The following is a 26,930-nucleotide window of genomic DNA, read 5'->3' on the forward strand; positions in this document are numbered from 1 at the left end:
GGAAAGCAGACTATTGTTCATTCACATAACACAGTTAAATTACACAGTAAGGCACTGGAGTGCAAACTCTACAGCAACATTACAGTTGATAAGACAGTTTACAGTTAACCACTTATTAAGATGTGCTTCTGGTATTAGTGGCACTGTTCATAGTATCCAGTGGGAACAACCCTGAGATTAAAATGAGAAGCTGTTTTAAAGTCAAGCAAAGATCAGGCACACACACACAATAAATAAAGAGGAACAACCATTGTAACAGACTTTGGTACAATGTCCCTCGTTCACTGAGAAATTCAAGAAAATACTAAATACATGTTTCAAGGAGTGCATTTAAAAAGTACTACTGACCAAGTTTTAAGCGATGGGCACCATAACCGTCAACTGCCACAGCTCTTTTCAGAAGTTATTTGCCTGAAATTAAATCACAGTAATTCTCATCTCTAATGTGCATCTTAACGTTTCTGAACCCCTTTCCCATAGTTCTTTAATGTAGGGGATCTTGGCCTATTAATCCTCCCAAATGTAACCAGCTAAATTTAACTGGTTGGTGGACATATGCGTGCTGAAAAATGGAGGAACAGAGATAAATATTTCAGGAACTCCTGGTGGTTTTTAAATGACCCATGTGATGCTTTTGGCCATATAAAGTCACAGTATTAAAATGGAAGAGAAACTTGAAGGATAGATTGTGCTATTTGATTCAGTCCAAAAGGTCCTGTGGAAAGAAAAGCTAGAGTAAGAATAAAAAGTGATTAAGTATATATAGTTTTGAAAGCCATTATAAACTACTGTTAACATGCCACACTGTTAACGTACTAACCTCATCTGAATCATCGTCCGCTTCTCTGGCTGCATTTTGCTCTTCTATTTCTCGCAGTTCTGAGTATCTATATGTTGCATTACTAAAGAAAAAAAATATATATATCATAATATTATAAATATGCATATAATATACTATATATACTCATATTAACAATATTTTGAGATATGTATATGTACATACATATATACACACACACACACACACACACACATACATATATAGATAGACAGACAGACTGTATGCATGTGTGTGTGTGTGCGTGTGTGTGTGTGTGTGTGTGTGTGCAATAAACCAGGTTCCACAAAATGAAGTTATCACTTAGTAGGGACTAATAAGTTTATTATTAACTTTCGTGTAAATTATTGAAAAATATGTTTTGGGTGAAAGGATTGAAAGGTTAGCACGCAGTGTTACATATTATATCTCTATACCTCTTCAGACAGCAGTATTTTCGTATGATGAAGACAGCAGCTGCTATTGCAGCAACAGTAACGACCACAACAGACGCGACCACCCCTGAATGGAGTCTTATAACCTGAAAAATAAGACATCAGGGAGAGTAAATATGTGGTATGCGAACTGACAGGGAAGTGACTTACAAGAAAGTCGATAACGAACCTGTTGAACATTTGGTGCTGCTGTGGTGGGTTTCTCCGAACTTTCTGCCAGTCTGGATTCGCGATATGACGGAAAAGCAAAGGCGAGCTCCCCAAAAACACTATATAAAATCAAATTTAGTAACATATTTGAGTAGTGGCTTAGCTTCAAACACTTTCTCGCCATTATAGATGTTTACTTCCTACTAGTGATTCTACCTGTCAAATGACGTAAAGGAGCAACGGGCGTGTGATTGGTCGATCGTGAACGCGATCGACTTCCGTCAACATTAAAGGTTGCAGAACTTGTTGCAGACAGAGATTGTCTTATTATTATTATGGTGGATTTGCTTTTATGTTCATTTTAATTAAAAAGTGAGATTAATATAAAACCTGTGGATTAAACTAGAAAACAAAAAATCTACAATTTAAGTTAGTTTTACATTTTACTGTCTAACCATTCTATAAATTTGAATAAAAAGTTGGAACTAAAATAAACTCTGAAATGGATTCAATCATATGGTTTATTAACTTTTCAGTTATGAGCTCAAATATGCTTGAATATGAATTGATCACTAAAAATCTATATCACATTAGAAACAGTTACAAGAAATATACACCCATAAATTCATTGTTAGGAAGGACAGTATAGTGCTTGAATTAAAACCATACATAGTGGCAGTATTGATCAACATGTTGCTCATCTCGGGATCAGAGCAGTTCGTAATATTTCCCAGATTGTGGATCAAAGTAACAGTTGAGGCAGGAATCATACATTAAATTGAGAAACTCTTCCTCTCCACTGTTGTCGTGTAACATAGACCCTGTGGATAGCATAGAGAAACAAGTTACATATAGAAAATAAAGTCAGGGAAAGCTTGGAAGTTGTTACAAAGGTTTGAGTCAAAAGTTCAATTACACAAAATAAAATAAATGCTTATGTTCCTCTATCTGTGTTTTCATATTTTTATATATGTATGCTACCCTTTGCATTTCTCCTATTATTTTCACAATTGTTTTACTTTTTACATTACAGCCATTCAATGATTTCTCATAGGCAATTTAATAGCAGGTTCGCATTGTGAATTTACCCCATATAGTGTATAAAGTCTAGATGAAATCTCTTCTTCCTGAGCAGTAACAATTGCAATTTAAGACCCTGCTGTTTTAGTATTGTCAAAGAAATATCACTGTGGGTTTTAGATGAAGGAAATATCAATCATGAAAGTAATTGTACGTGAGCACAAATCTTCTCTGTGCGAGTGAAATTTAGATCATGATATATTTTTAGCAACAAAGCATATGCGCCCAGGAAGTGGATTTTTCTGGTGTCATACCTCTGGTGGAGCCCTTGTGGTCTCCTTTTTCATTGGCCATCTGTTGATTTGGATGAACTATCGGAGGGCTAAGGACATCCATCCATTCTCTACAAGAGGGTTAACCATATAGCCATTACAATATTAAAATAAAACAGCTCTTGAAGGGGCATGAGCATCTGTCCTAATATTAAAATATGAATTATATTATATGTACACTTACACTATGGTATATGATATATATAGTTTAATTATATATTAAAGCTTTTGGAATCATTGTACGAAGCTGCACCAAAGCCCATGTTTGAAACTCCTGCTCTGCCGCTAACGGGTTACCTCTTATTGTGAATGAAAGACCCCCCTTCTGCATGTCTCTCTCTTTCATATTCTCTCATTTACATGACACTTTTCAAGGCACCATGTGGTGTTGATGGACAGGCTCCCTGGTGGGACGGGAGGGAGGTGGATGATGACCTCCCAGTGAGCTCTGCTGCAGCGGTGACAGCTAGGTGACACATGCAAGCCTCTGAGCGCATGCATAACTCCTGGTTATTCATTGTCCCTGACAACCATGCTTAATTAATCACCGAGGCGTGGCAGTGTGGGCAGCATCCCTTGACAGGAAAAGTTTTGCGTAGGAAACTAGCCATAGTTATGCTGTGGGATTGTACAAAATGTGTACATAAAATATTAAAATGACCTCCAATATTTTTTTTTTTTTTTTATCAGTTAATTTACATTTAAAGGTCCTACATTATGCAGAATTAGTTTCCTCATAAACCATGTGACTATATGACTATTACTAATAATAATAATAATAGTAATGTTTGTTATTATTTATAATAATTTTGTTTATATACTTCATGAAATATTATTAATGATAAAATATAATAATAACAAAAATATATTACTATTATAATAGTATATTATAATTGTATTATAATATAATATTATAATTTTATTATAATAATAATAAAATTATTATTATAACAGAATTAGTTTCCTCCTAGTCCTAATCTATGTTTTCATTATTAAATGTAGGTTCTTTATTCTTTGAGTTTTATCTTATATATCTTTATATGGTCTTAATAGTTATAATTAATAAAAACGTTTTATTGTTATTGTTATTATTAAAATTTCTCAAGTAATTCAAAAACTAAGGAGTGAGGAGTATGAGGAGACTTTTGAGAAAAGTTGCAATGCTCCGTAATGTAGACAGTCTGACAGTTTCATCATATAATGAATGGCAGCCAAATCGTTTGAAGACTGGCATCAAATTTTGTGAAGCACACCACATGCTTTCTTTTTTTTATGCTTTGATGTTCAAAAGTTCTTTTTAGTAGTACCCTGGAACCACTGGATAAAATTGTCAATAGAAACATCAAAATGTTCAGTGCCCAAAAGCTACCCTATTCCTATCACATTTCGTTACCACTTTTTAGAAGTCCGAATTGTTGAAAGTGCATGAGCCTGAGGGCTGACAAAAGTTCTCCTATGAACTTGCATGATAAAGTTCCTGAAATGACTCATTCACGACTGAGCCTCAACACTTAAGAGCTTAGAATAATGGCTTAGAGTTATACAGAAATGTACAGACATAGTGAGGCTAAAACCCTGTATTTTTCTCTTACCTGGGATTAGAGTGAAGAAGAGGGTTCATTTCTTTCTGATAGTGCTGGCCTTGATCCACTGGCTGTAAAACACAAAGAAAATAAGTAGTGTGTATTTATAATCTGGTTCAGGGGTCATTTCTTCCCACTATTAGCTCCAGTCTAGTTGGAAAATATAATATGTTCTGGACAACCGTATACCTTGCTGTAAAATAATGACTTAAGCCTCTATGGTTTGGAGCAGTGGTTCTCAACTGGTGGGTCCTAAATCAAAATCGGGTTGCAGGTCTGTTCTGAGTTTAATACTAATGTCGTTCCATGTGTTAGGCTGGAGAGTCGCACTTCAGCTGTTGTTTATGCATGTACAAAATTGTCAGTTGTCCAATTCAGCATGTGTCACTTTAATAATGTTGCATATTGTTGGGCCTATGCAGTTCATAGTAATACTGATACATTTTAGTGTTTGATTTTAAGAACATTTTTATTTACTTCAGCCAAATAAATTGTTACAATGTAAAATCTGGGTCCTGCAGCAAAACCAGTTAATAAGCACTTGAGTATTGTGCAAGTTCTTCTAACCTGATGGTGGCAGTATTGCTATGTTTTCACAATCTTACGGTCATATAATTTGCAGTTTTTCAATACCAGGCACACCAGGCATGATTAGCAGTTGCTGCATATCTTTCTAATCAACAGACGACAACCACATCAACAACTGATGGATAGGGTCTGATATTGCAATGCCATGGGAGTTTATTTCACTCTAATTAGTGTGTTTTTTTTTAATATAAACTGTTTGATTGCCCTTCTTTATAGGAAACCAGTTTTTAATATTCACTCTGTTATTTGCCCGCTAGCTACAGTTCATCCATACAAATTACTCTGGATAACTGAGAGGCCTAATGATGAAGGAGGAATTTAGACCTTTCCAATCTGTCCTCCGTGTGTGTGTGTGTGTGTGTGTGTGTGTGTGTGTGTGTGTGTGTGTGTGTGTGTGTGTGTGTGTGTGTGTGTGTTTGTTAGCCCACCAAAGGAATACACTGAGTCCAGGTTGAGGTGTCATCGCTGCTTGCACTCAGACTTATGTTGCAGTGGTGAACCTAAAAGAATAAAAGTATTTATTTACTGGTATTGTGTTTTTAATATTTTAATATATGATTGAATCTCACAAAACCTGGAAATCAGTATTGCAAACAGAAAGTATTTTTAGTATCATTAAGACCCCCATTTTATATATTTATACACACAACTGCAGAAAAATATGGAATTTGGGTTTTGTAAAAAACAAAACAAAACAGTCTCTTTTGCTCACCAAGGATGCATTTATTTGATCAAAAATAAAGTAAAATTTTGAAACAAATTATTACAATTGAAAGCAGCAATTACTCCAGTCTTTATTGTCACATGCTTTTTCAGAAATCATTCTAAAATGCTGCTCAATAAATGTTTCTTATTATTATCTATGTTGAAAACAGTTGTGCTGCTCAATATTTTTGTGATATATTTTTTCAGGATTCTTTGATGAATAGAAAGTTCCAAAGAAAAATATGTATTTGAAAAAAAAAAAAAAAAATCCTAATTAACCCCAAACTTTTGAATAGCGTGTATATTAAATTTCACATTTTTGGTAATATTTAAAATATTTATATTAAAATAAAAAAAATAGATAAAATAATTATATTGATAATATTGATTTTAGGGTGATATATGAATATCCTACCTGTGATGCACTAAGGCCTGGGCTGCCCATGTCTCCATCTCCTTCTTCCTCCTGCTCTCTCTTCAAAATTGCCAATATTCGTAGCTCATCTTCCTCATCCTCATCCTCTTCATCTTGACTTCTCCTCAGATCACACCTGCTGGAGCCCAAAGGTTGAACTCTCCCATCGACACTCACCTGTAAAGCCCAAAAATCTCATTACTTCATCAGTGCCACTTTGCAGTGAGACAAATCGTTACTGGGTATAGCTAATTAGCAAGTAATCAATCATAGCTCGCAAGCTAATTGGCACCCCCATTAAGGCCAAGACATCAGCAGGGACGGCTGCCTGCTGCTTAGAAATCCACTTATATGAAGTCCTACCTGGATCTAGGAGCGACCTTCCAGAAACTTCAGCAGCATCAAAGTTATGAGCCATGTTTAAATGGGGGAAAGTAGTGTTATTGGGCACCCGTAATGATCCTCAGTCATTCCCACATCAAACTCTATTTAAACCATTTAGTTAATCACCATTTCAGACCTGCGGCGAGAGTCTGGTAGTTGTGCTGAATGCTTGAACCAGTTTTAGTTTCTGTTTAACAAACATGTTCCAACCTCTAAGAGAGGAAAGAACACTAATGAGTTCTCTTTGATTTCCTAGTTGTTTCTCCTAGGCTTCAATGAGATGAAATGGAGAGAAAATAAAGATTTTGCTGAAGTCTATACTGCTTTTCGGGATTAACGAAAACATCTATTATTTTGATATTCTGATATTTTGAACACAACATTTTTGTCCATACAGCAGAAGTCAAAATTAACATTATACCTCATTGAATGGACAAAAAATAGATTTTTTAAAAATAATATCTTCTTTTGTTTAGAGTTTTGCTCACATGCATCGAATGATAGAGGGGAGTAGATTATTCCTGCAAGTGTTTCAAAATATCTTTTTGTGTTTGGATCGACATATAGGGTGAGTAAATGTTTACAAAATAAAATAAAAAATTTTGATTGGTTCCTTTACCTATATATATATATATTTATTATTATTATTATTATTTCATTGGCTTTTCAATGGAAGGATCACATTAGTACATCAATATTGGTGAAGTCCCACTGATCAAGACTCCAAAGTTTTGACTCATGACTCAATTGTCTCATTTGTGTCTATTTCTATATAGGTCAAATGTCTGAGGCAAAGTAATTTTGTTGTAACATAACCCCTGAGCTAAGAAAGAGCGACCTCTGAGCAAAAACATTCCTCTGGGAGTTCAAAACCCCTAAAAAAATGCTTTAAAAATCACAGAGACAAAATAATATTATGTCCAAGCCATTTGCATTACAAGGGCACAACCCACTCCCCTCAATCTGAATGGATTCAGATTAAAATATCCAGCCACTGGGGAAGATAAGAACCACACCAGTTCTGAAATTACAATAAGAAACAGAGGCCCTCATAAACAAGCCACTCTGCTGGAGTGCACTAATTCAGCTGAAGTATGTGCTTGATTTGATCCCCTCTAACCCTGAATGCTTGCTTCATCCACATGAACACAGCCCATCTGATTTGTGTGGGTTCACTCCACAAAACCCATGTGGATGCTTTATTTTGAGGCCCATTTCTCTACCTTACCTAAATTATGCTTGCAACTTTTTGTCAGTTCCTCAAAGGAATAGTTCACCGAACAATGAATGTCATTCCAAATCTGTAAGTATGTTTTTCTTCTGCAGAACACAAAAGAAGATATTTTGAAGAATGTTAAGTCTAAACAACATAGGACCCCATTGACTTTCATTGTATAGACAAAAAAACAGACATTTTTCACAATGTCTTCTTTTGTGTACATATATAGATTTGATTTTTTTTTTTTTTTTTTTTTATGGAAAAAAAAACACTAAGACAAGTGAACAGGCTCACCTTTTGGAGCCCAGAATTGTTCAGTGAGATCTCTCGCACAGATGCTCTGTTGATAGATATGCTGGTATCTCCATCAGGCAGTGGTCTGCCAGCCTCGGACCGATCCAGTCTACTGGAGGTACTTGGTGAGAGACAGCGGGTTGGTGCTATTCGCATGGGTTCATGCTTCTTTGGTCCTTTAGAGACATGCCGGACTGTGGAGGCCTGAGTCTTAATTGGCTCATAAGAGAACTCTGGTAGGACTGTGTGTTTTTGTATTGAAGGAGGTGGTGGGGGAGCAGTAATGGAATGGACTGCACATCTATGGAGAAACTCTGTCTGCATTTCATCCTGTGAAAGAAAAAAGAATTGATTGTTATTATAAGAAATAGTTTGTATGAAATAACGACATTTTTAAAAAATTTAAGAAAAAAAAACAGGATACAAGGCTGATGTTAGATAAATGGGTGTAGTTGCTAGACTTGCTACAAGGTTGTAAAGGTGTTCTGTCAATGTTTTTATCGTTAATAACATTCTGAAAGTGATTCCAATGATATCGTTTCTCTGTGCTGTCATCGTTACAGGTGTGGTGTGGACTTATTATATATTTAAAACGATTTTTAGAACTACATTTTTTTCATTATAGTTATCATCCTTGCTGTGAATGGGCCTTATAGGTGCAGTAAGGGATTTCTAAAAAAAGTGGATTGGACCGAGCACAAAAAGACACATGTAGCCAATCAGCAGCAAGGGGCGTGTCTACTCATGAGGGGGAGGTACCTGTACTGCATAGCGTTCGTGAATTTGGGGGCGGATTTATCAAGTTAGGGGTGTGATCCTTTTGGATAGGGGCGTGTTTGTTTTGGTGATTTCAAATATCAACAGCGTTTCTCAGAAATTGCTGGCTGCTCCTTTAAGACTTTATGATATCCCGGTTGGTTTTAATGTAAAATAATCTATGGGATTTTCTGCTCGTTTTATCATCCACCAGGTAAAGAACGTAATAGGACACCTGTCCTCAACAAACAACACGATTTGAGGTATTATTCATATCTGTTGCACAAAGGACCCTAGTGAAAAAAATATACCAAAGTGTGTTTAAAATACATTTATTTCATAAGTACTACAAATCCATTAACATATTTACTGACATATCGTTTGAGACTTACTGATATAAATATTATAATTAAACTTTATTTGGAGTATTTCTTTATTGCACAATGCACATTTCTTAATATTAAGCCTGCACTGTGTTTTAATATCACTATAAGGATAGTATGATCTCTGTATAACATCAGTCTTTAAATGCAAGATATTTAAAGTGCACATAAAGTATACTTGCAATAGTTCCACTTTAGCACAATCAAATATAATTAAGCATATCTTTAGTTGGACGTCAGCACTACTTCCAGATAACTAAAGTGCATTAGGTACAAAATGAGTTGTTCCAATTTAGCAGACTTTAAGTATACGAATTTAGTATACTAAAAGTACAATTGCAGGGTATTTATATTAAGTACATAAAATATAGCATAAAATAAATATATTTAATTTACATTTTAGTATATTTCTTTTTCACTAGGGGAGTTATATGCACTGAAGTTTGATACTTAAGGCTTCATTTAAAATGAAAATAAATTCCCTTAGCAATCATGAGATTAATAACGGCACTCCGTTCGGTTATCTTCTTTCAGCCTGGGATATTAACACAAGGAAGGAAAGGCATTAATAAATCAAATTTCTCAAACTACAAATATCAATTTTAACAACAAACTTGTGATGGAGTCATAAAGAGAATGATGAAATCTCTTGCAAGGATCTCAGAGCTACGAACGCCAACGCTGTCACAGATGAAACGCATTAATAGCCACAACGCGAGACAGTCTGGCGCGGGCGGGGTAACATCACAGTTACCTGTAATTAATCAGGGCGACACTGTGCCCGGAAAGTTGTCTGTCTCTGCTCTGTTTTGGAACAGATAAGGTCTTTAAACTAGTGAGGCTTTGATCTACACTAATGGTCTTAAACAGCAAGCTTCACACTAATGATGACAACCTCACTAAAAGGGCACGGCCAGCCGAGCCATCAGATCAGCCTGAGTTTTTGTCTTCTTTCTTTACATCTTCATATCCCCTGGAGGGACCAGTTTTAATATTTTAGCATTTATTTGGATAAAAAAAAAAAAGTGTCATCTCCTCTCACCATGAGTAGTGCTGACATCTGGTAAACACGCATCAGTCTGGTACGGCCCTATATCTACTTGCAATGAATTTATTTTAAGCTAAGCAGGTTATCTAAGAAAGTGAATGTTCTCAGGGTGTTTAGTGGTTATTAAGATGTGTTACAGATGAATTTCAATATGTTATGCCTTCATCTATCTTCTTTTGACAACTCTGTGGCATTAATGGAAGTCATTAGGCGAATATAATCACCTCTGCTTCCAGTGGAAATGATTTAATATCACACAGGTGCAAGTTTTAGAGGTATAACATAAACATAATGTTCAGAATGTTCAAACAAGTCATTATTTATTTTTTTCAACTCCCTTTAGTAATAAGTAGACAAATGCAGACATCTGCTTTTTGGAAAATGAAAAACAAAGATCCATGAAAAAAAAAAAAAAAATCAAGGGCGGGAACGGAAGGGGAAATAAACAACAAATAAATCTGTCAGTGGTATCAATCAAAAATCTCTAATTAAGTGCAGCAGAACATATGTATGCCAAAGATGAGAATGATTTCCCAAGAGGAGACGAAACAGACTGCAAATAAATGAATGATGATCCTCTCACTGGACGCAGAACCCAGGAGCACCTTGGAGCTCAATGCCGTCTCGTCAGAAATGAACTGAACTGAAAGAAACTGATGGTTTTCTTTATTGACTTAACAGAGTGGCAGGGACCCTGGGGGGAACAATCAAGTTGTGTGTGTATATTTAACAGCTGATTCCACTAGATTGTACGTCCTTGAGAGGAAACTTGGAAAGGGAACAATGCAGGCAACAGGTGTTAAGGAGTTGGGGAATTGTTTCTGATGTTGTGGTTGCATATGTCTACAGTACATGCATCCGTGGTGGCATTAAAGGAAGAGTTGATCATTTCTTCAGGTGTCTCAGGAAAAGTGTACAGGATTGACAAAATTAAGATGACCTTATATGCACATTTTTTATTTTATTTTATTGAATTGCTTAAAAAGTACTTTCATGGTAAGGACATTTTCAAATATCTTTTATGTTCCACAAAAGAAAGAAAATCTATCTATCTATCTATCTATCTATCTATCTATCTATCTATCTATCTATCTATCTATCTATCTATCTATCTATCTATCTATCTATCTATCTATCTGTCTATCTATCTGTCATCTGTCTATCTGTCATCTGTCTATCTGTCATCTGTCTATCTATCTATCTATCTATCTATCTATCTATCTATCTATCTATCTATCTATCTATCTATCTATCTATCTATCTATCTATCTATCTATCTATCTATCTATCTATCTATCTATCATCTGTCATCTGTCATCTGTCTATCTGTCATCTATCTATCTATCTATCTATGTATCTGTCTATCTGTCATCTATCTATCTATCTATCTATCTATCTATCTATCTATCTATCTATCTGTCATCTGTCTATCTATCTATCTAGTATCTATCTATCTATCTATCTATCTATCTATCTATCTATCTATCTATCTATCTATCTATCTATCTATCTATCTATCTATCTATCTATCTGTCATCTATCTATCTATCTATCTATCTATCTATCTGTCTATCTGTCATCTATCTATCTATCTATCTATCTATCTATCTATCTGTCATCTATCTATCTATCTATCTATCTGTCTATCTGTCATCTATCTATCTATCTATCTATCTATCTATCTATCTATCTATCTATCTGTCTGTCTATCTGTCATCTATCTGTCATCTATCTATCTATCTATCTATCTATCTATCTATCTATCTATCTGTCATCTATCTATCTATCTATCTATCTATCTATCTATCTATCTGTCTATCTGTCTATCTATCTATCTATCTATCTATCTATCTATCTATCTATCTATCTATCTATCTATCTATCTATCTATCTATCTGTCTGTCTGTCTGTCTATCTATCTATCTATCTATCTATCTATCTATCTATCTATCTATCTATCTATCTATCTATCTATCTATCTATCTATCTATCTATCTATCTATCTATCTATCTGTCTAATTTCTCTGAAATAGTAATTTCACTTAACCAATCCGACAGAAACTTTCTTAGTGATTTCATAAGCTGAGTAGGACAAGACCAAAAGCTTACTTTACTTTTTAAACTTATTTTGTACACAATTTAGCTCTAATTATCAGTTGTGCAGCTCTGCTAGCCGCTCTTGTTAACCCAGTAGAGTAAATACTCAAATTACTTGAGCAACTTTCTGAATGTTTTGAAATCTGTTAATTGCATGTCAGAAGCAAGTTGTTAAATCAATTATTTTCAAAGCCATAAATGTATTGCTGTCTCTGCATTTTGAATTGTGTGAGTTGTCTGTGCCCATACCTCTTCACTTTCACTACACACGAAATCATCCTCCAGACGTGCATCTTTGCGCTCTCCTTCGGTTACCAGCTTGTGACCTTTAAGCCCAAAGGTCAAATCCTCAACAGGGTTGCTGCTAGCCTGATTCCGTCTGGCTGAGTGAGGGCATGAGGAGAAAGTGAAGACTTCCTCTTCGTGTTCCTCGTCGCAGAGAGAGAGCTCGGTTTCTGTGTCACAAAGGTCAGGATCATCTGTAGTCAGCACACGCTCTGGAGGTGAAGCAGCACATGGAGGCTTGAAGGCTGACCCAGATGTATCCGCACTAGAAGCACAGTCTGCAGAAATATGACAGGAAGATTTACAGGTAACATCACCATTTGTTGCCATTTTAAATGTGCTGTACTTTGTATGTGTTAGTATTTTGTTCTGAAATTCTGTCTGGCTTTACTTGGCTGATTTACAGGTCTTAGGCCTGTGCATCATATATAGATATATATGATTATATATATAAAAAGTGTAATTTACAGTAAAAATACATTTGAAACCCCTTTCAAGTGATAATTTCACAAAGACGTTTTGTTAAGTTGATACAGCAATATATTGTTTGAAATTAAGACAAAAAGTATTTGGACACTTTCAAGATGTCAAACCAAGTCGTATGCACTGAAAGTCATATATTTGTGTGACTTAAAGGGGTCATCGGATGCACATTTTCCACAAGTTGGTATGATTCTTTAGGGTCTTCATGTAAAGTTTGTAACATACTTTGGCTAAAATTCTACAATGGTTATGTAAAACAACACCCTTTTACCTCCTCAAAAACAGCTCTGTTCACAGCGACCCGTTTTGGTGCATGCCTCTTTAAATGATAATGAGCAACTGCTCACTCCACCCCTCTCTTCCATGGGGCATGTCCACACAAGACACATAAAGTGCTGCCTTGGCAGACAGTATACAAATGGCTGAGGGCAGAAATATGCTAATACGGGACAGTCCGTCAGAGGTCGTGGGCGGAGCATGAGCAATATGACATCATATTGCTTAGAAAATCCAAACGGCTTGATTATTGAGTGTTTAGGCTTTTTGAAGATAAAAAAAAGGAGTGAATGGATTTTTTTTCATCGTATGGTGGTTGTGTCCACACACACTGCAAAGACACATTTATATGCAAACACCATGTAAAAGTAAATTTTGCATCAGATGACCCCTTTAAGCATTCAAACTTGTCCTAATACTTTTTAGACAACTGCATAGACTTACATTCAAAACTTTTATTTAGCAAGGACAAACTAAACTGATTAGAAGTGACAGAAAATGGAAGTCATTTAAAAAAAAAATCAAACAAATGCTTTTAAACTTTCTACTAATCAAAGAATCCTGAAAAATATTTGTTTCCACAAATTCTAGGCAGCACAACTGTTTTCAACATTGATAATAAGAAATGTTTCTTGAGCATATTAGAATGATTTCTGAAGGATCATGTGACACTGAAGACTGCAATGATGCTGAAAATTCAGCTATGTAATCACAAGAGCATAAGTCTTTTATATACAAATTATATATACACTGGCTAAAGGTGGAGGAAAAACTTAATATAAGTCTTCTCTGTTATATGCACAATGCTCTATTTAAAAACAATCCAAAAAATTTTGTAGATAAATTGGTTTTTAGTGGGTATTGTCACAGACATGTTACGCGTCAGGTGAGCTCAGGTGTGTTAGTGGTTCCATCTGCAAGGTCCAATTGTATGGCAAGAACAGTATTAGTTAGATCGTCATCTGCTTGGAATAAATTGGATTTAAAAACAAGGCATATATCCAACATATGTAATTTTAAGAAGACTTTAAAACAGATTACAATTAATAGTATTACATCAGTTAATTTGTGACTGTTTATGGGTACTGATATTGTCAAATGTTGTATGAGTATGAATGTGTGTATGTGGATAAATGTATACATGTGGTAATGTTATATGAATGTTATATTTATGCATGTTATATTTGTGCATTTTAATTGTACATATATGTTTCAGAACTTTTATGGGCCCCAGGAAGACTAGCAACCACATTGTGGAAGCTAATGGGGATCCAAATAAATAAACAAAAAAATATATATACACTGCCTTTCAAGTGTTTGGGGTCGGTAAGATTTTAAAAAAAAAATCTTACCGACCCCAGATGCTTGAAAGGCAGTGTATATATTATTATTTTTGTACGGTATTTACAATTTCTTCGACAATAACAGTTAGAGGAAACAGAAAATAATTTGAGCTGAGAGAATTTTCTTGTTTATTTAAGTGCAACCTTTCTGTAAAAAAGGCCAATTGAAAACAATGGTAATAACGTTGAGAAAACAATTACTACTTCTTCCTCTTTTTTCCATTGACTTACTGTCTCTATAAAGATCAATAATGGAGATCTAATTAGTAATTACTAAACATAATGTTTCGTCTTTCATTTTTTATACTGGCACTCATGTTCCTCGCCTTGCGTTCATTTTAATGAGCATATGCAAATAAGAGCAGAACCAGAAACCTTGAAGATTGAGATAGATTCTACTACGCTTGCCAACTGTGTGCGAGTAGGAATTTATAGGATACGTCCAACCTCTGTCATTTGTGCTGGATTTTATAACTGCAGCATTATGCTTTAATTATGCCTTAAAATATACATAAATGGGGGAGATACATTAAAATAATATTTTAAAGATGTGGATGGCATGAATATACATGTGCGGTCCTAAGAGAATAAAGGGAAAATAGTATTAACTTGCCAGTGTGTGTGTGTGTGTGTGGGTTCGGGAGAAGGGGGGGGGGGGGGGTAATTTCTGGCTTTCCCACTGACACAAAAACAGCATCATTAGTAGATAGGGAGCAATGGTACAGTAAGATCATAATTCAGACGGGCGATGTGTGCCTGTGGGGTCTGCATGCCCTCATACTAAAGAGAAGACACCCAGAGAGCAGGGAGCAAAAGACACCGCAGAGACCAAGTGATGAATTTGCTGTGTGAGTGTACAGAGCTTTGATCTACTTCAGCAAAATGCACAGCAGCAAAAAGTCTGACTAAACCGCTGTGAAGTTGTGTGAACTGTGAACCTGAGCTGTACTTTCTCGTACCTAGAGACAAGGACAAATAAAGGGCATCGGAAAGCCGAACAAATTGTTTTGCGCTTTAAATTACTCCGGTTGATGACTATCATCATCCACGACAAATGCACAGGCCATACAGATGACACTACATTTCTCATAATGTTTTCTGAACTATTAGATGAATGCAATGTCATATCACAGCAAATAAATGTTTTTATTGCTCAGTGGTTGCTCTTTTGCAGCTCATAAGACTTCTAAGCTGTTTCATTTAAAGAGGACCTATTATGCTCGATTTTCAAAGTCTTGATTTAGTTTTTTTGGGGTCTTCTAGAATAGGTTTTCATGCATTTTAAAAAAAAAAACATTATTTTTCACATATCACACATTATTTTTACATTGTTGCAGCACCTCTATTCTTAGTCTGGCAGTAATGCTCTGTTTAGTTCCGGTCTCTATGAAGCCCCTCCTTCCTAAAAGCACAGTGTTTTCTGATTGGTCGGTTGGAACATTGTGTCTTGGTTGGTCAACAACTTCGAGACTACAATCACCTCGTTCAGAAACAGTGTTACTGATATAGAGAATAACACCCTTTGGAGTGACTTTGTGCTTTGTAACTTTACAGACCTTTTTCATCTTCAAACAGCAACATTACACACTAAAAAGTTTGAAAATGTAAAAAAGCATAATAGGACAATTTATTAACTTATTTTTCCTAAGATTCCTTATGAGATATAGAAGCAAATGGGACAACTGTTGACAGAGGTATACAATTAATATAACAATATAAAATTTAATAAAAAATGTTTCAAATAATCTGGTTTTTGTATGAAAACGTGAAAAATGTTCACGTTTATATTGAAATCCGACTTCACCTGATATCTTGGCAAAGATTCTGAGCACAGTTTGAGACTATTGAGACACTTTTGAAGGTCTAGCAGAGACTTATGAATTATCACTAAGGTCTTTGATACTTCATCCATCTCCATCTTTGTCTCCATTTATCTTCATTGCTGTCTAAGAGAAACAACTGATACTGAGATTCAGCTCTAATGGGTTGTTTTGAATGGCCTGCGTTTTGTTCTGTTTGTTTTGCTCACATGCATGGATCATAATGACGTTGTCAGCTAAACAAGATGAAATACGAAAACGGCAACATAATGGCCATGTCAGATAAAGTGATGTAAAGGCTCTATTAAGCTCTTCACAGAGTATCATTTCATCTAATTAAAGCATGCAAGCTCACAGAGCACCTCTCAAGAGTTGCCTTCGCTCTTGCCATTCCAAAGGGTTTTGCATATTTCGATTCCTGGCACGTTTTTGAACAGGCTTATATTGTAATCACCTTTTCTAATTGCCCACGGTGCAAGCTTGCCTGAACCCCAGAGACTTCTTTCTGACCTACACAGTGTACTTAATGTCCCATTACCACTAATGAACTCTCTTTCCTCTGCTAAAGGGAAGTTAGAGTTAGACCTACTCCGCAGGAAAGGATTGTTAATGTGGAACAACTGCTCGTGTTCTCAGTGCTGGCATCAAGGCGGCTTCCAGAATCACTCATTTGGTATGTTTAGTTTGCTAGGCCTTTGGTACTTCAAGACAAGTAGAGCTGAACTCTGAGAGATCAGGATGGATGCACAAATCTAGTTTTAGAAACATTTTGTAGTTGTATACATGTTTAATTTACATTTAGATTGATCTTAATTGTTCACAAACTATTCCATAATTGGAGTTGTATTAATGTAAAACTACATTTGTACATTATCTGTGCATTATAGCTAGGGTAGGCAATGTTTTTGATAAACACTTTTTGTTACACTGGTTGTAACTCTCTTCAAATCCTGATAGCAATTAATAATAGAAGTGGTCTCATCTGTTTTGAAGGAGGCGTGACTTTGGAGGGCACTCTGGAGAGAGAGTCGGATCTATGCTTTCGAAGCTAGCTTGCTATTGCTAGCCTCTCCGAAATTGCCAACCCTACCTTTAGAAAATTTGAATGATGCCTTCTTGTGCACAAATTTCCATCACAATGGGTGGGTGTCTGGGCATAACAATGTGTTATTAAGGGTGTTCTGGGTAGTTGTCAGGGTGTTGCTAGTTAATTGCTATGGTTTTCTGGGTGGTTGATTGCTATGTGGATGTTTACAGGCTTACAAGTCTATATTTTCTTTGACACATTTTATCACCCATCAGGTAAAAAAATCATGTCTGATCACATAACAATTGAATTAATAAGTTTAATAGTAGAGCACCTCTCCTAAACAAGCCAAACAACTGAGGTATTATTTAAGTTATGAGTTACTTCCGTTTAATTATCAGCACTATAACATGTAATGAACATAATGACTCACCTTGTAGAATTGGATCGGTTAATTCATCTTCTACTGTTAAATCAGAGCCCAGAGTTTGAAGTGAGGATAATGCAATTTTTCCTTGAAGCTCAGGCCCCTTTGGGTTCAGGCTAATTTTGCCACCTTCTTTATCTTAGGGAGAACATATGAGACTAAAATAAAATCCAATGACTTTGTAGTAGCAACAGACTTCAAAAGTCAACAAGGAATTATATTCTGGGGGGGAATCTGTCTGATTAACATTTTTTAAAATAAAAAAAGTGCTCATTTTGATTGCCAAATGCAAAACATCAATACTGAAAAACATAAAAAGTGCTCTTTTAAACAAAGAATCTTTAAAGTCCCCGAAAACATGAACATACTAAAGCTGAGTGACCTAACATCTTACCAAAAATATTTAAAAAAAAATAGTTTGGGGTGAGTTCAGTTTTTTTATTCACATTATTGTGATCAGTGAAGACATTTATAATGTTGCAAACGATTTATATTCCAAATAAATGCTGTCCTTTGGAACTTTTAATTCATCAAAGAATCCTGAAAAATGTATCACGGTGTTCAAGTTGATAATAATAAGAAATGTTTTTGAGAATTAAATCAGCATTTTAGAATGATTTCTGAAGGATCATGTGGCACTGAAGAGATATTTTAAAACAGAAAACAGTTACTTTAAATTTCTAATAATATTTCACATCATTACAGTTTTTACTGTATATTTGATCAAATAAATGCAGCCTTGGTAAGCATAAGAGACACATTTCAAACACATAAAAAAAAAAAAAATCGTCCCGACCCCAAACATTTAAATGGTGGTAGCTCCAACAGGCTCGGTATATAATATTATGTTAATAAAGTCACCTGTGTTGGATTTTTCTCTCCTTGCATTTTGGATTCTCTGTGGTATCCTAGATCCCATTCTCTCAGCGGATGGCCTTTCATGTGGAGGTCGTGGTTGTACATTTTCAACTCGGCCTATATTTGGAAACATAATATAATAGTACAAAAATGATTGCTTTCCCCAGACTACATCAGCTCATGTATCATTACTAGAATCTAATCTCTGAACTAAAATATTCATTACTCTCACTTGGTCCTAGATGTTATGTGTCAAGAAAATAAATAAATATGTATTTGCCTGATGGTATGTTGAGGCTCAATTCAGACTTGGATCTTTCTTCTTTTCTATTTGCAGATGTGCTGCTCTTCCTGGCGGTGAGCGGAGGAGGTCCGATAACTTTTGAACCAAAAGCAATATGGGAGAAGTCCTGGGTTGTAGGACACCTTGTGATGGATGCCTTGACGCCACCTGTCTCTTCTAGTAAACAGACATGCATAAAACGCTTACCAAGTCCTAGATGATATACATAGCCCATCACTCAGGCAAATTTCTAAGGCCTCTAAATTATCAACATGATCAACACTTTGATTAAAAAAAAAAAATATATATATATATATATATATTCTTGCGTTAAAGTTATTCTTACGTTTACTTTATAAAAAAAGAAAAATCATTAAAATGTGAGTATCAAATATGATACATCAGGCTTTCGAGGAATGTTTATTTTGTAAATCATCATTGTATTGCACTGCATTATATGTTTAGCCCCTACAACTTAAAACTACAGAGCTCTGATCATAAAACTAAGCATGTAAATCATCTTACTAAGACGTATTATTGGGAGATATAGAATGACAACTGATATTTATATGCATTTTATGTAAGTAGTCTTCTATACTGTTATAAATCTTATTGATTTACATTGATTTACAGAATTTCATTTTACTTTCTGCACTAAAATGCATATTAAATTGCATATAAAATTGTTAAAATCCTCCTCGAGTATGAGCTCCAAATTCTCACAATATCATAATATATGAGCCATAAAAGCCTGATGTATCAGATATAATACTCAATATATATTTGTTTACATTATTAACATATAATGTCTAAAGGTTCAATAAACTTTTCAATTTTGAAAAATTAGATTTTTCTGACTATTACCCCATATGTCAGACTTTATCCCTTATATGTCTGATAAAAATCAACCATAAAATCAGAATAAAATAAAAGCATCTATGGTTCTTGTCTATGTAAAGTTCTTGCATAACTTCTAATAAATCAAGCAGAATTTCTATTCAAAGGTGGATTGATTCAACCCAAATCAACCCCTGAGTCTTCTAACATCTGCCATTCAAGCAAAGTGACGATGTGTTAAAATAGTTAATGTAATACTGTTTGTATTTAAACTAACAATATCACGACATTCTCTGACAATACGACTGTTTTCATATTCATAATCCTTGTAATTGTGAGGCCCTTGCCATCTGTTGGTTTGGAATTGGCATATTTTCAATTGTTACTTAGCGCAACGCTGCAAGAAAAAGCAGTGTTAAGGTCATGGCAACCTGGCAGCAAAACACAAAATACTGCCATTTGTCATTTCAGCATAACAGCCAGCTCAGGATCCAAAGCTGTAAGCCACAACTACACGGTTTCTTACACGGCCCACGGTGTTTTGATACATTGTTGCTTGGTGATAAAACAGTGAAAAAATAATTAATGTACAACTAGAGATTGCAGTCTTTTGTTGGAATATTTGTAAATGTAGAAACATTTTATATGATCTCATTACAGTCCAACACCTCTTGCCAGTTGACCTCTTGTTATATTATTATCTTGCTAGGGCATTATTTGATTATTTTTCTAGAATGTAAAGATGAGATGACAGCAGTCTGGCACTGTGATGTGAGGCTAACAGATGTCTGGATAAATAAAAGCCCTAAGAACAGCTATGAAGGTCTCACTGGGGTGGCAGAGTGGACAGGTATGTGACTAAAGAGAGATGATTAGAGCTCTCTTGGCAAGAGGTGTCTCTTGTCAGCAAACTAACAGACAGCAAATAGCAGGAGAGTTCTGCAGAGGGGACTGACCTTCTGTTTAGCAAAGAACAGGAGAAAAGCACAACACTTTATGACTCAGTTGAGTTAAACACTCAAAAAGAAATGCATAGAAACTAAGCAAAGAAGGGAAATTACATTGAAAGATGAAGTATTTGCATGTGGAACTGACCAGTATCTGAATTCGCAGGTCCTCCCTTTAAATCAGTCTGTCCCAGTGTCTTCATGTTCACCAGCTGGACAACATGCTGAACTTCACTAGGAAACTGACAGTTCCTGGGAATCTCCTCTTTTGGACCATTTCCCATTTCTAAACCTAAACCTAGAGTAAAATACAAAAAGTAAATGTTTTTAAGCAATGAGGGAGCAATTTTTAAGAGGTGTTAGTGAGGCCCCAGTTCTAACGCCCCAGTATATTGATGAGTACACTGTACTGTAACAAGCACGGTCATTCTCATCCCAAGGCGTAATATACTGACTCTTTTGCCAAAGCGTCTATATCCAACGCACATGGCACCCTTTAGCGTCATATGAGACGCAGATATATGGCGCCTCCTAGTGGTCTAACCCTAACACTACCCCAGACCTAAACCTACCCAAAACCAAAGCGTGTTATACTGACGCTAAAGGGTGCCATATGCGTTGGATATAGACGCTTTGGCAAAAGAGTCAATATATTACGCTTTGGGATGAGAATGCGTTCCCAGCATCCTGGCCAAAAATGTGCCCATTGGCCTCTGTACATCATCATGGCCTCTTATCATCCACATACACTGATTGGCTTCATCACTCTGTCTGCTCTCCACCAATAAGCAGGTGTGTGGTGGGCGTTCCGGCTCAATATGGCTGTTGTTGCGTCATCCAGGTGGATGCTGAACATTGGTGGTGGTTGAGGAGATTCCCCCCTTCCATATGTAAAGCGCTTTGAGTACCCAGAAAAGAGCTATATAAATGCAACAAATTATTATTATAAATTAGTCTGATTCGAAGAGGAATATCAGAAGGCCAAGTCCTGTCTGGACGAGAGGAGGAGCTAGGGATTGAGGAGGGTAATTAGCTCCTGAGCAACACCATAAAGCTGCTAATAATACTGAATGGACCTTATATAGGGATGCAAGAGGTTGCATTATATAGGTAGACGTGGATCATCTAAGAGTCTGCTGATGCGAGCTTGACTGACGTGACCTGCCAGAACCAATGCTAGGCTTGATTTCCTGTCTCTATGAAGCCCCTCCTTCCGAAAAGCGCAATGTGCTCCTATTGGTTGGCTGAGCCAGTGTGTTGTGATTGGTCAAACGCTTCGAGTATGTTTCGGAAATTTCACGTGCCTTACCATAACCGTGAGTTTCAACACACCACAAACTAACTCAACCAGGCCTCTGCACTTTTTTTTTGCATATGCCTTGGGGGGGAATTATTTAAATGAGGAATATTGTGATGTGTGAGTTTCCAGAAGAAGACTACAATCGAGGCGTTTCAGGGAGTTCAGAAACAGTGCTTACTTATATTAAGAATAGCTCAACTTTGGAGTGACTTTGTGCTTTGTAACTTTGCACACCTTTTCCATGCTCAAACAGAAACATTACACATTAAAGAAAGTCTAAAATGTAAAAAAAAAAAAAAGCATAATACGAACACTTTAAAAAGTGGGCTACAAAATGGTATCCATCAAGTAAAGCTTTCCCCAACCTCCATCTACGCAGTCTGCTGGTTCATTCTTCATCGTGAAGATGCGGCGAACCTTACAGCAGGCGGAGATGATGATGCCATCCAGAGACAGGAAGCGCTTCCCTCTGAATATCTCAGTGGTGAGGGAGTCCAGATCGATACACAGATTACACCACTGCACACAGACAGGAGTACCTTATCACACTAGCTCCAGAACATTTTTTACAGGTCATTTTTTGGTCATGTTACAAAGTATCTCACTGAGCTAAGACAGAATGATCTGACTGCTCATTTGCAGACAGTCGTATAATGTTCTTCAGGACTTACAGTATTTCGTTTGAGCCACGTTAAAGGTATTCTCGCATGCAACGGGGTTGCTGAGAGCTCTTTATGAACGGTCGACAAGTAGAGTCTCCTCTTTAGGTGCTCTTCGTCAGTCACTCTAGAAGACAGCATTGCAAAGTTAACTAAATAGCTTTCTCTGTGAAGCAGATGGAAAGATCTTTAATCATTTTCTCGTGTGTGTTTGAACAAGAATGTGTAGGAGTGGTGTCTGCATGCATGAAAGTGTGAATTAATTCACTCTCCATGGTAATAAACCCTGAATTTCAACTATATCACAGCAGAGAAACAACAAGATTATTTTCAGTAGCTTTAAGATAAATGTCGGATGAACCTGTTAACAATGACACTAAATTTTAAATTAATTTTTGAAAGAAACACTTACAGAAACTCCGTGGAAAAGTCTTTTCCCAAAGGAATGTTGACCTGTAGAATCAGAAACTTCTGAATCAGACCAACTATAGGAACAAGAAACATGAGATTTTAAGTTATGAAAGAGATACACACAAAGAGACACATATATAATTGGTAATTCAACAATAATCAATCCCTATGTGACAATACGGTAACACTTGGCATTATTAAACTGATATTTTTGTTGCAATGAGAAAGCAATGTTGTGAAGATGCTTAAGTACAGTAACAGATCTAGGCTAAAACTTCAAAAAATTGAATTTGGCACTTTCAACAAAGGGTCAGTGAAAGAAAGTGCTTAACTTTCAGACTTTCAACCAAAATCAAACAATATATTATGCAAGCTTTTTGTATTTTCTGTGAGGTTTGCCTTTTTTTTCCATTTTTTTTTTTTTTTTTTTACGAATGTTTGAATACAGTTTAACTTTAATCTTAAAGATTAAACTATAGTAGACCTAAAAAAAACGTTAGGCCTTACTATAATATAATACTTAAGTCATCTTTAAAATGAATCTAAGCCCTAAAGCTAGCCATTCGTAAGCTATAAATATAAAATGTGAAATGTAAGTGCACTGAATCTGATTTATTCTGATTTTGACAGCACTTACGAGCCATCTTGCTATCCTTAGGTAACTGCATCTTGTGTGTTTGACTGCTGCCTTCAAGACTGTATACAAAGCCCTTCACTTCTTTATCAAACACCTGTTAACAAAGAGAAGATAAAATAATAAGACAGATGCTTCAAATAATCCTCCTCAGTAGTATTACTGTATGTACCCACGATATCTCAACATATACAGAATATATATAAAAACATAAAAGCAATGCATGGACTTTTTGCAGATATTGTCGTTTTAAAGTTACAAGCGTTTGTGCAGGTTTCTCTGGTATGGTATTAGTTTAGTTCTTCTTTTTGCTGCTACTCATGGTATTTTTCATGTATGAGAATGTAAAATAATAGCCATCATCCAATTCAAGAGATTTTTTAGCAGATTCTGCAATGCAAACTGTGTTTCTATGAATGCGAGTCCCTGTTTACTCCACTGAATAAGGTTTTTATAAATTTTTTCCAAGGTTTTTCTTTTCGTTTTATGTTTATTTTTGAAGGCCAGTTTCTTTATATGGACATGCCTTAGAGTCTTGGCTACATATAATTGCCTAGAGGGGGGGGGGGGGGGGGGGGGGGAGGGGGGATACAGTTATTTAAACACATGCTGACTTTGTGACAACATGCCCCCATTACTATGAGGTAAGTTGTCAAAATGGGAGGCCATCATTACATGGCTTATATTGTAGGCTTTTAAGATAAATTTAGAATAAAACGATTATGAAACACAGCAAAATATATTGAAACATATTGTAGGCTATATGTTTTCTATGACCACTTTCATATTTTCTTATTTTCATTATGGCAAAATCTGTCATTGAAACATACATACTTTAGTTATTGGAGGTTTCCTGCCATATAGTTTCCATTTTGCCACAGGATCTTTTCCTTGTGCACTGAAGATGTCAACCGTGAGACCACCCTACACACACACACACACACACACACAATGGAAAGCATTGAAAGGAATTGCAGAATACAGCATAGAATTACAGTTCAGTGCCCACTCACAGTACCTGATAATCGTTCCTAAACATGCTGCCAAAAGATTGAATTGTGAAGGTTGCTTTATTATGTCCTCTTCGAGATAAACAAAAGATGATTCATAACCACTGCAGCACAATGACGGTTCTATAGAACTAATATCAGCTAGCAGTCGCCTTCATAATGGTAACTATCAGACTAGCGCACAACACATCTTAACCACATTCACACAGCAGAACGAAAAACAGTGTTAAAAATTCTCGGTTCGTTTAGTCATTTAGGCTGTTAGAGCGCTTTAATAATAAAACACTTAAGTTGGTTAGCTGATTAGCTAATACTCAGGCAAGTGCAGCGGCAGGTCGTTTCCATGGCAACGGGACGCTATCACCGTGGCACTCTGGAATAGAAAGCATTTTATATTCCAATTCCTTATGCAAAACTGTAACGTGAATTTGAATATTACGGAAATAGAATTGAAATAGAATTAAATTCTAAGCAATTAATATAATTGCTACGTGTAGTTTTATTAATAATTGTCATTGTTTTAGTATGAATTATCCATATTATTATATTATATATTTTTTTATATTAATTCATTACATTTATATAGCCCTTTTCTCAGCACTCAAAGCGCTTTACATAGAAGGGGTACATCTAAATGATAAATGTATAGGCTATTAATTAACTTGATTTTACCTGAACAGTGCTCTTTACTCATGGAGAATGTCTAAATATTGTAGACAAAAGTTGACTAGTGAAGTTTGAATGACAGTGCCATATTCCATGTGTTGGAAATAACATCTTCCCCAAAGTCTTGCAACACCTTAGACCTACTGCTTTAAGTGTATTGTGAATCATTCATCATTGTTGAATGGTGAATGTCAAATGCATGCGTTTTTTGTAAGTCAGAGATTAAACTTTCAGTATTTTACCCTGTGTGACTATGGAGACTGGGACCAACAGAGAATTAGTATTCATTGTGCAATGTGCAAAAGAAAGAAAGAAAGAAATATTATCTGTTAGGTTCCTATCCATGATAATTTAGAGAGAGAAGCGTGTCTTACGTTTGTGTGTGACAAGGTTTAACTTTGAGCAGATGGTGGGTCTTTACATGCATTTCAATACTAATGATGCAGCAACTGCAAACTGCTCTCCAAATTGGATTTTGGACAGTTTTTAATAAGTCTATTACTAAGCAATGTAAATTAAGGCCATTGTCACTGAAGGTCAAATATGTAATTTGATGGCAGCTTGAAACATACCTGAATAGACACCCTACAATCAATAAGCTAACAACACTATTCAAAACCACAAATAGTGCCACTTCATTATGAATGTACAATCTGTTGAATACTGAAAATGATTACCCCATTTTTTTGTAATTCCCTAGGTGATAGATGACCACTGAGCTGTCATTTCCTATAAGAATAGCCTTATTTAGGTCTATGGATGAAAACATGCATTTACATAATTTTTCTGGCTTAATACATTTGCAGAGTTCATAAGATTTTTTATTGAGTCCCTTTAAACTATGCACTTATAATTAGTGTTGTTCCTGATGTTAATTTATTTCAGCATGTAAATGAAACATTGCGCACTGACTGTCAAAATTATATATATAAAAAAATATATATCAGTTTGTTTTGGTGTGGATGTCTTTAAATAATGTTGAGTTGTGTATTCTGTTATGCGTTTTGCATATTGGTTAGGAAGCTTTTTTTTTAAATAAAAAAAAATCTCATAACTTAAATAACTCCATAAAAAGGAGTTAAATAACTCCATTTAGCATTTAATTAAGCTATTTTTAATAAGCAGTTACAAGAAGAACTCTCTGCTATGCAGAAATCATTCATTATTATCATTGCTATATATTAATATGGGAATGTAAAGGCCAACCCCCAGAGAGCACTGAGGCTTACATTTACTCAGTGAAAGGTTTATTTTAATACTCGGATAAAGCTGAAATGTTTCTATGGTTATCTGAAGGCCAAAATTTAACTTTTTTTTTTTTTTTTTTATGGGTTGTAATCTATTAATATATTATTTTCAGTACAAAATGACCTTTTAAAAAATGAAGTCTATTTGATTCAGTTAGTCTAGCACATTAC

At 35.5% G+C, this 26,930-nt stretch overlaps 1 protein-coding gene across 1 annotated transcript; it reads right to left on the reverse strand.

Annotated features, from left to right (window-relative positions):
• Positions 1-1,868: 1,868 nt before the first annotated feature.
• Positions 1,869-25,183, reverse strand: cfap20dc (CFAP20 domain containing). Its single transcript, XM_056256184.1, has 17 exons — positions 24,855-25,183; positions 24,671-24,760; positions 23,840-23,933; positions 23,204-23,276; positions 22,804-22,918; positions 22,498-22,651; positions 20,981-21,124; positions 19,046-19,225; positions 18,769-18,882; positions 17,914-18,045; positions 12,496-12,809; positions 7,963-8,292; positions 6,066-6,242; positions 5,374-5,445; positions 4,367-4,428; positions 2,757-2,845; positions 1,869-2,243 (listed from the first exon to the last, which is right to left on the reverse strand). The coding sequence occupies exons 1-17, from the start codon at positions 24,873-24,875 to the stop codon at positions 2,131-2,133; spliced, it is 2,274 nt and encodes a 757-aa protein (XP_056112159.1). The 5' UTR covers positions 24,876-25,183; the 3' UTR covers positions 1,869-2,130.
• Positions 25,184-26,930: the final 1,747 nt, after the last annotated feature.

The sequence above is a fragment of the Rhinichthys klamathensis genome, unplaced genomic scaffold, assembly GCF_029890125.1.
Source record: "Rhinichthys klamathensis goyatoka isolate OS25496 unplaced genomic scaffold, OSU_Roscu_1.1 h1tg000124l_1, whole genome shotgun sequence".
NCBI lineage: Eukaryota > Metazoa > Chordata > Actinopteri > Cypriniformes > Leuciscidae > Rhinichthys > Rhinichthys klamathensis.

What these genes read in the sequence shown, in the direction of transcription:
- cfap20dc (XM_056256184.1), bottom strand. Translation starts at nt 24,875, where the DNA reads ATGTTTAGGAACGATTATCAG. An exon ending in TGTGTAGTGAAAGTGAAGAG is followed by an intron (nt 8,293 to 12,495) that starts GTATGGGCACAG and finishes TTTCTTTCACAG; the next exon opens with GATGAAATGCAGACAGAGTT. An exon ending in CTTCTTCACTCTAATCCCAG is followed by an intron (nt 2,846 to 4,366) that starts GTAAGAGAAAAA and finishes ACCCTCTTGTAG; the next exon opens with AGAATGGATGGATGTCCTTA.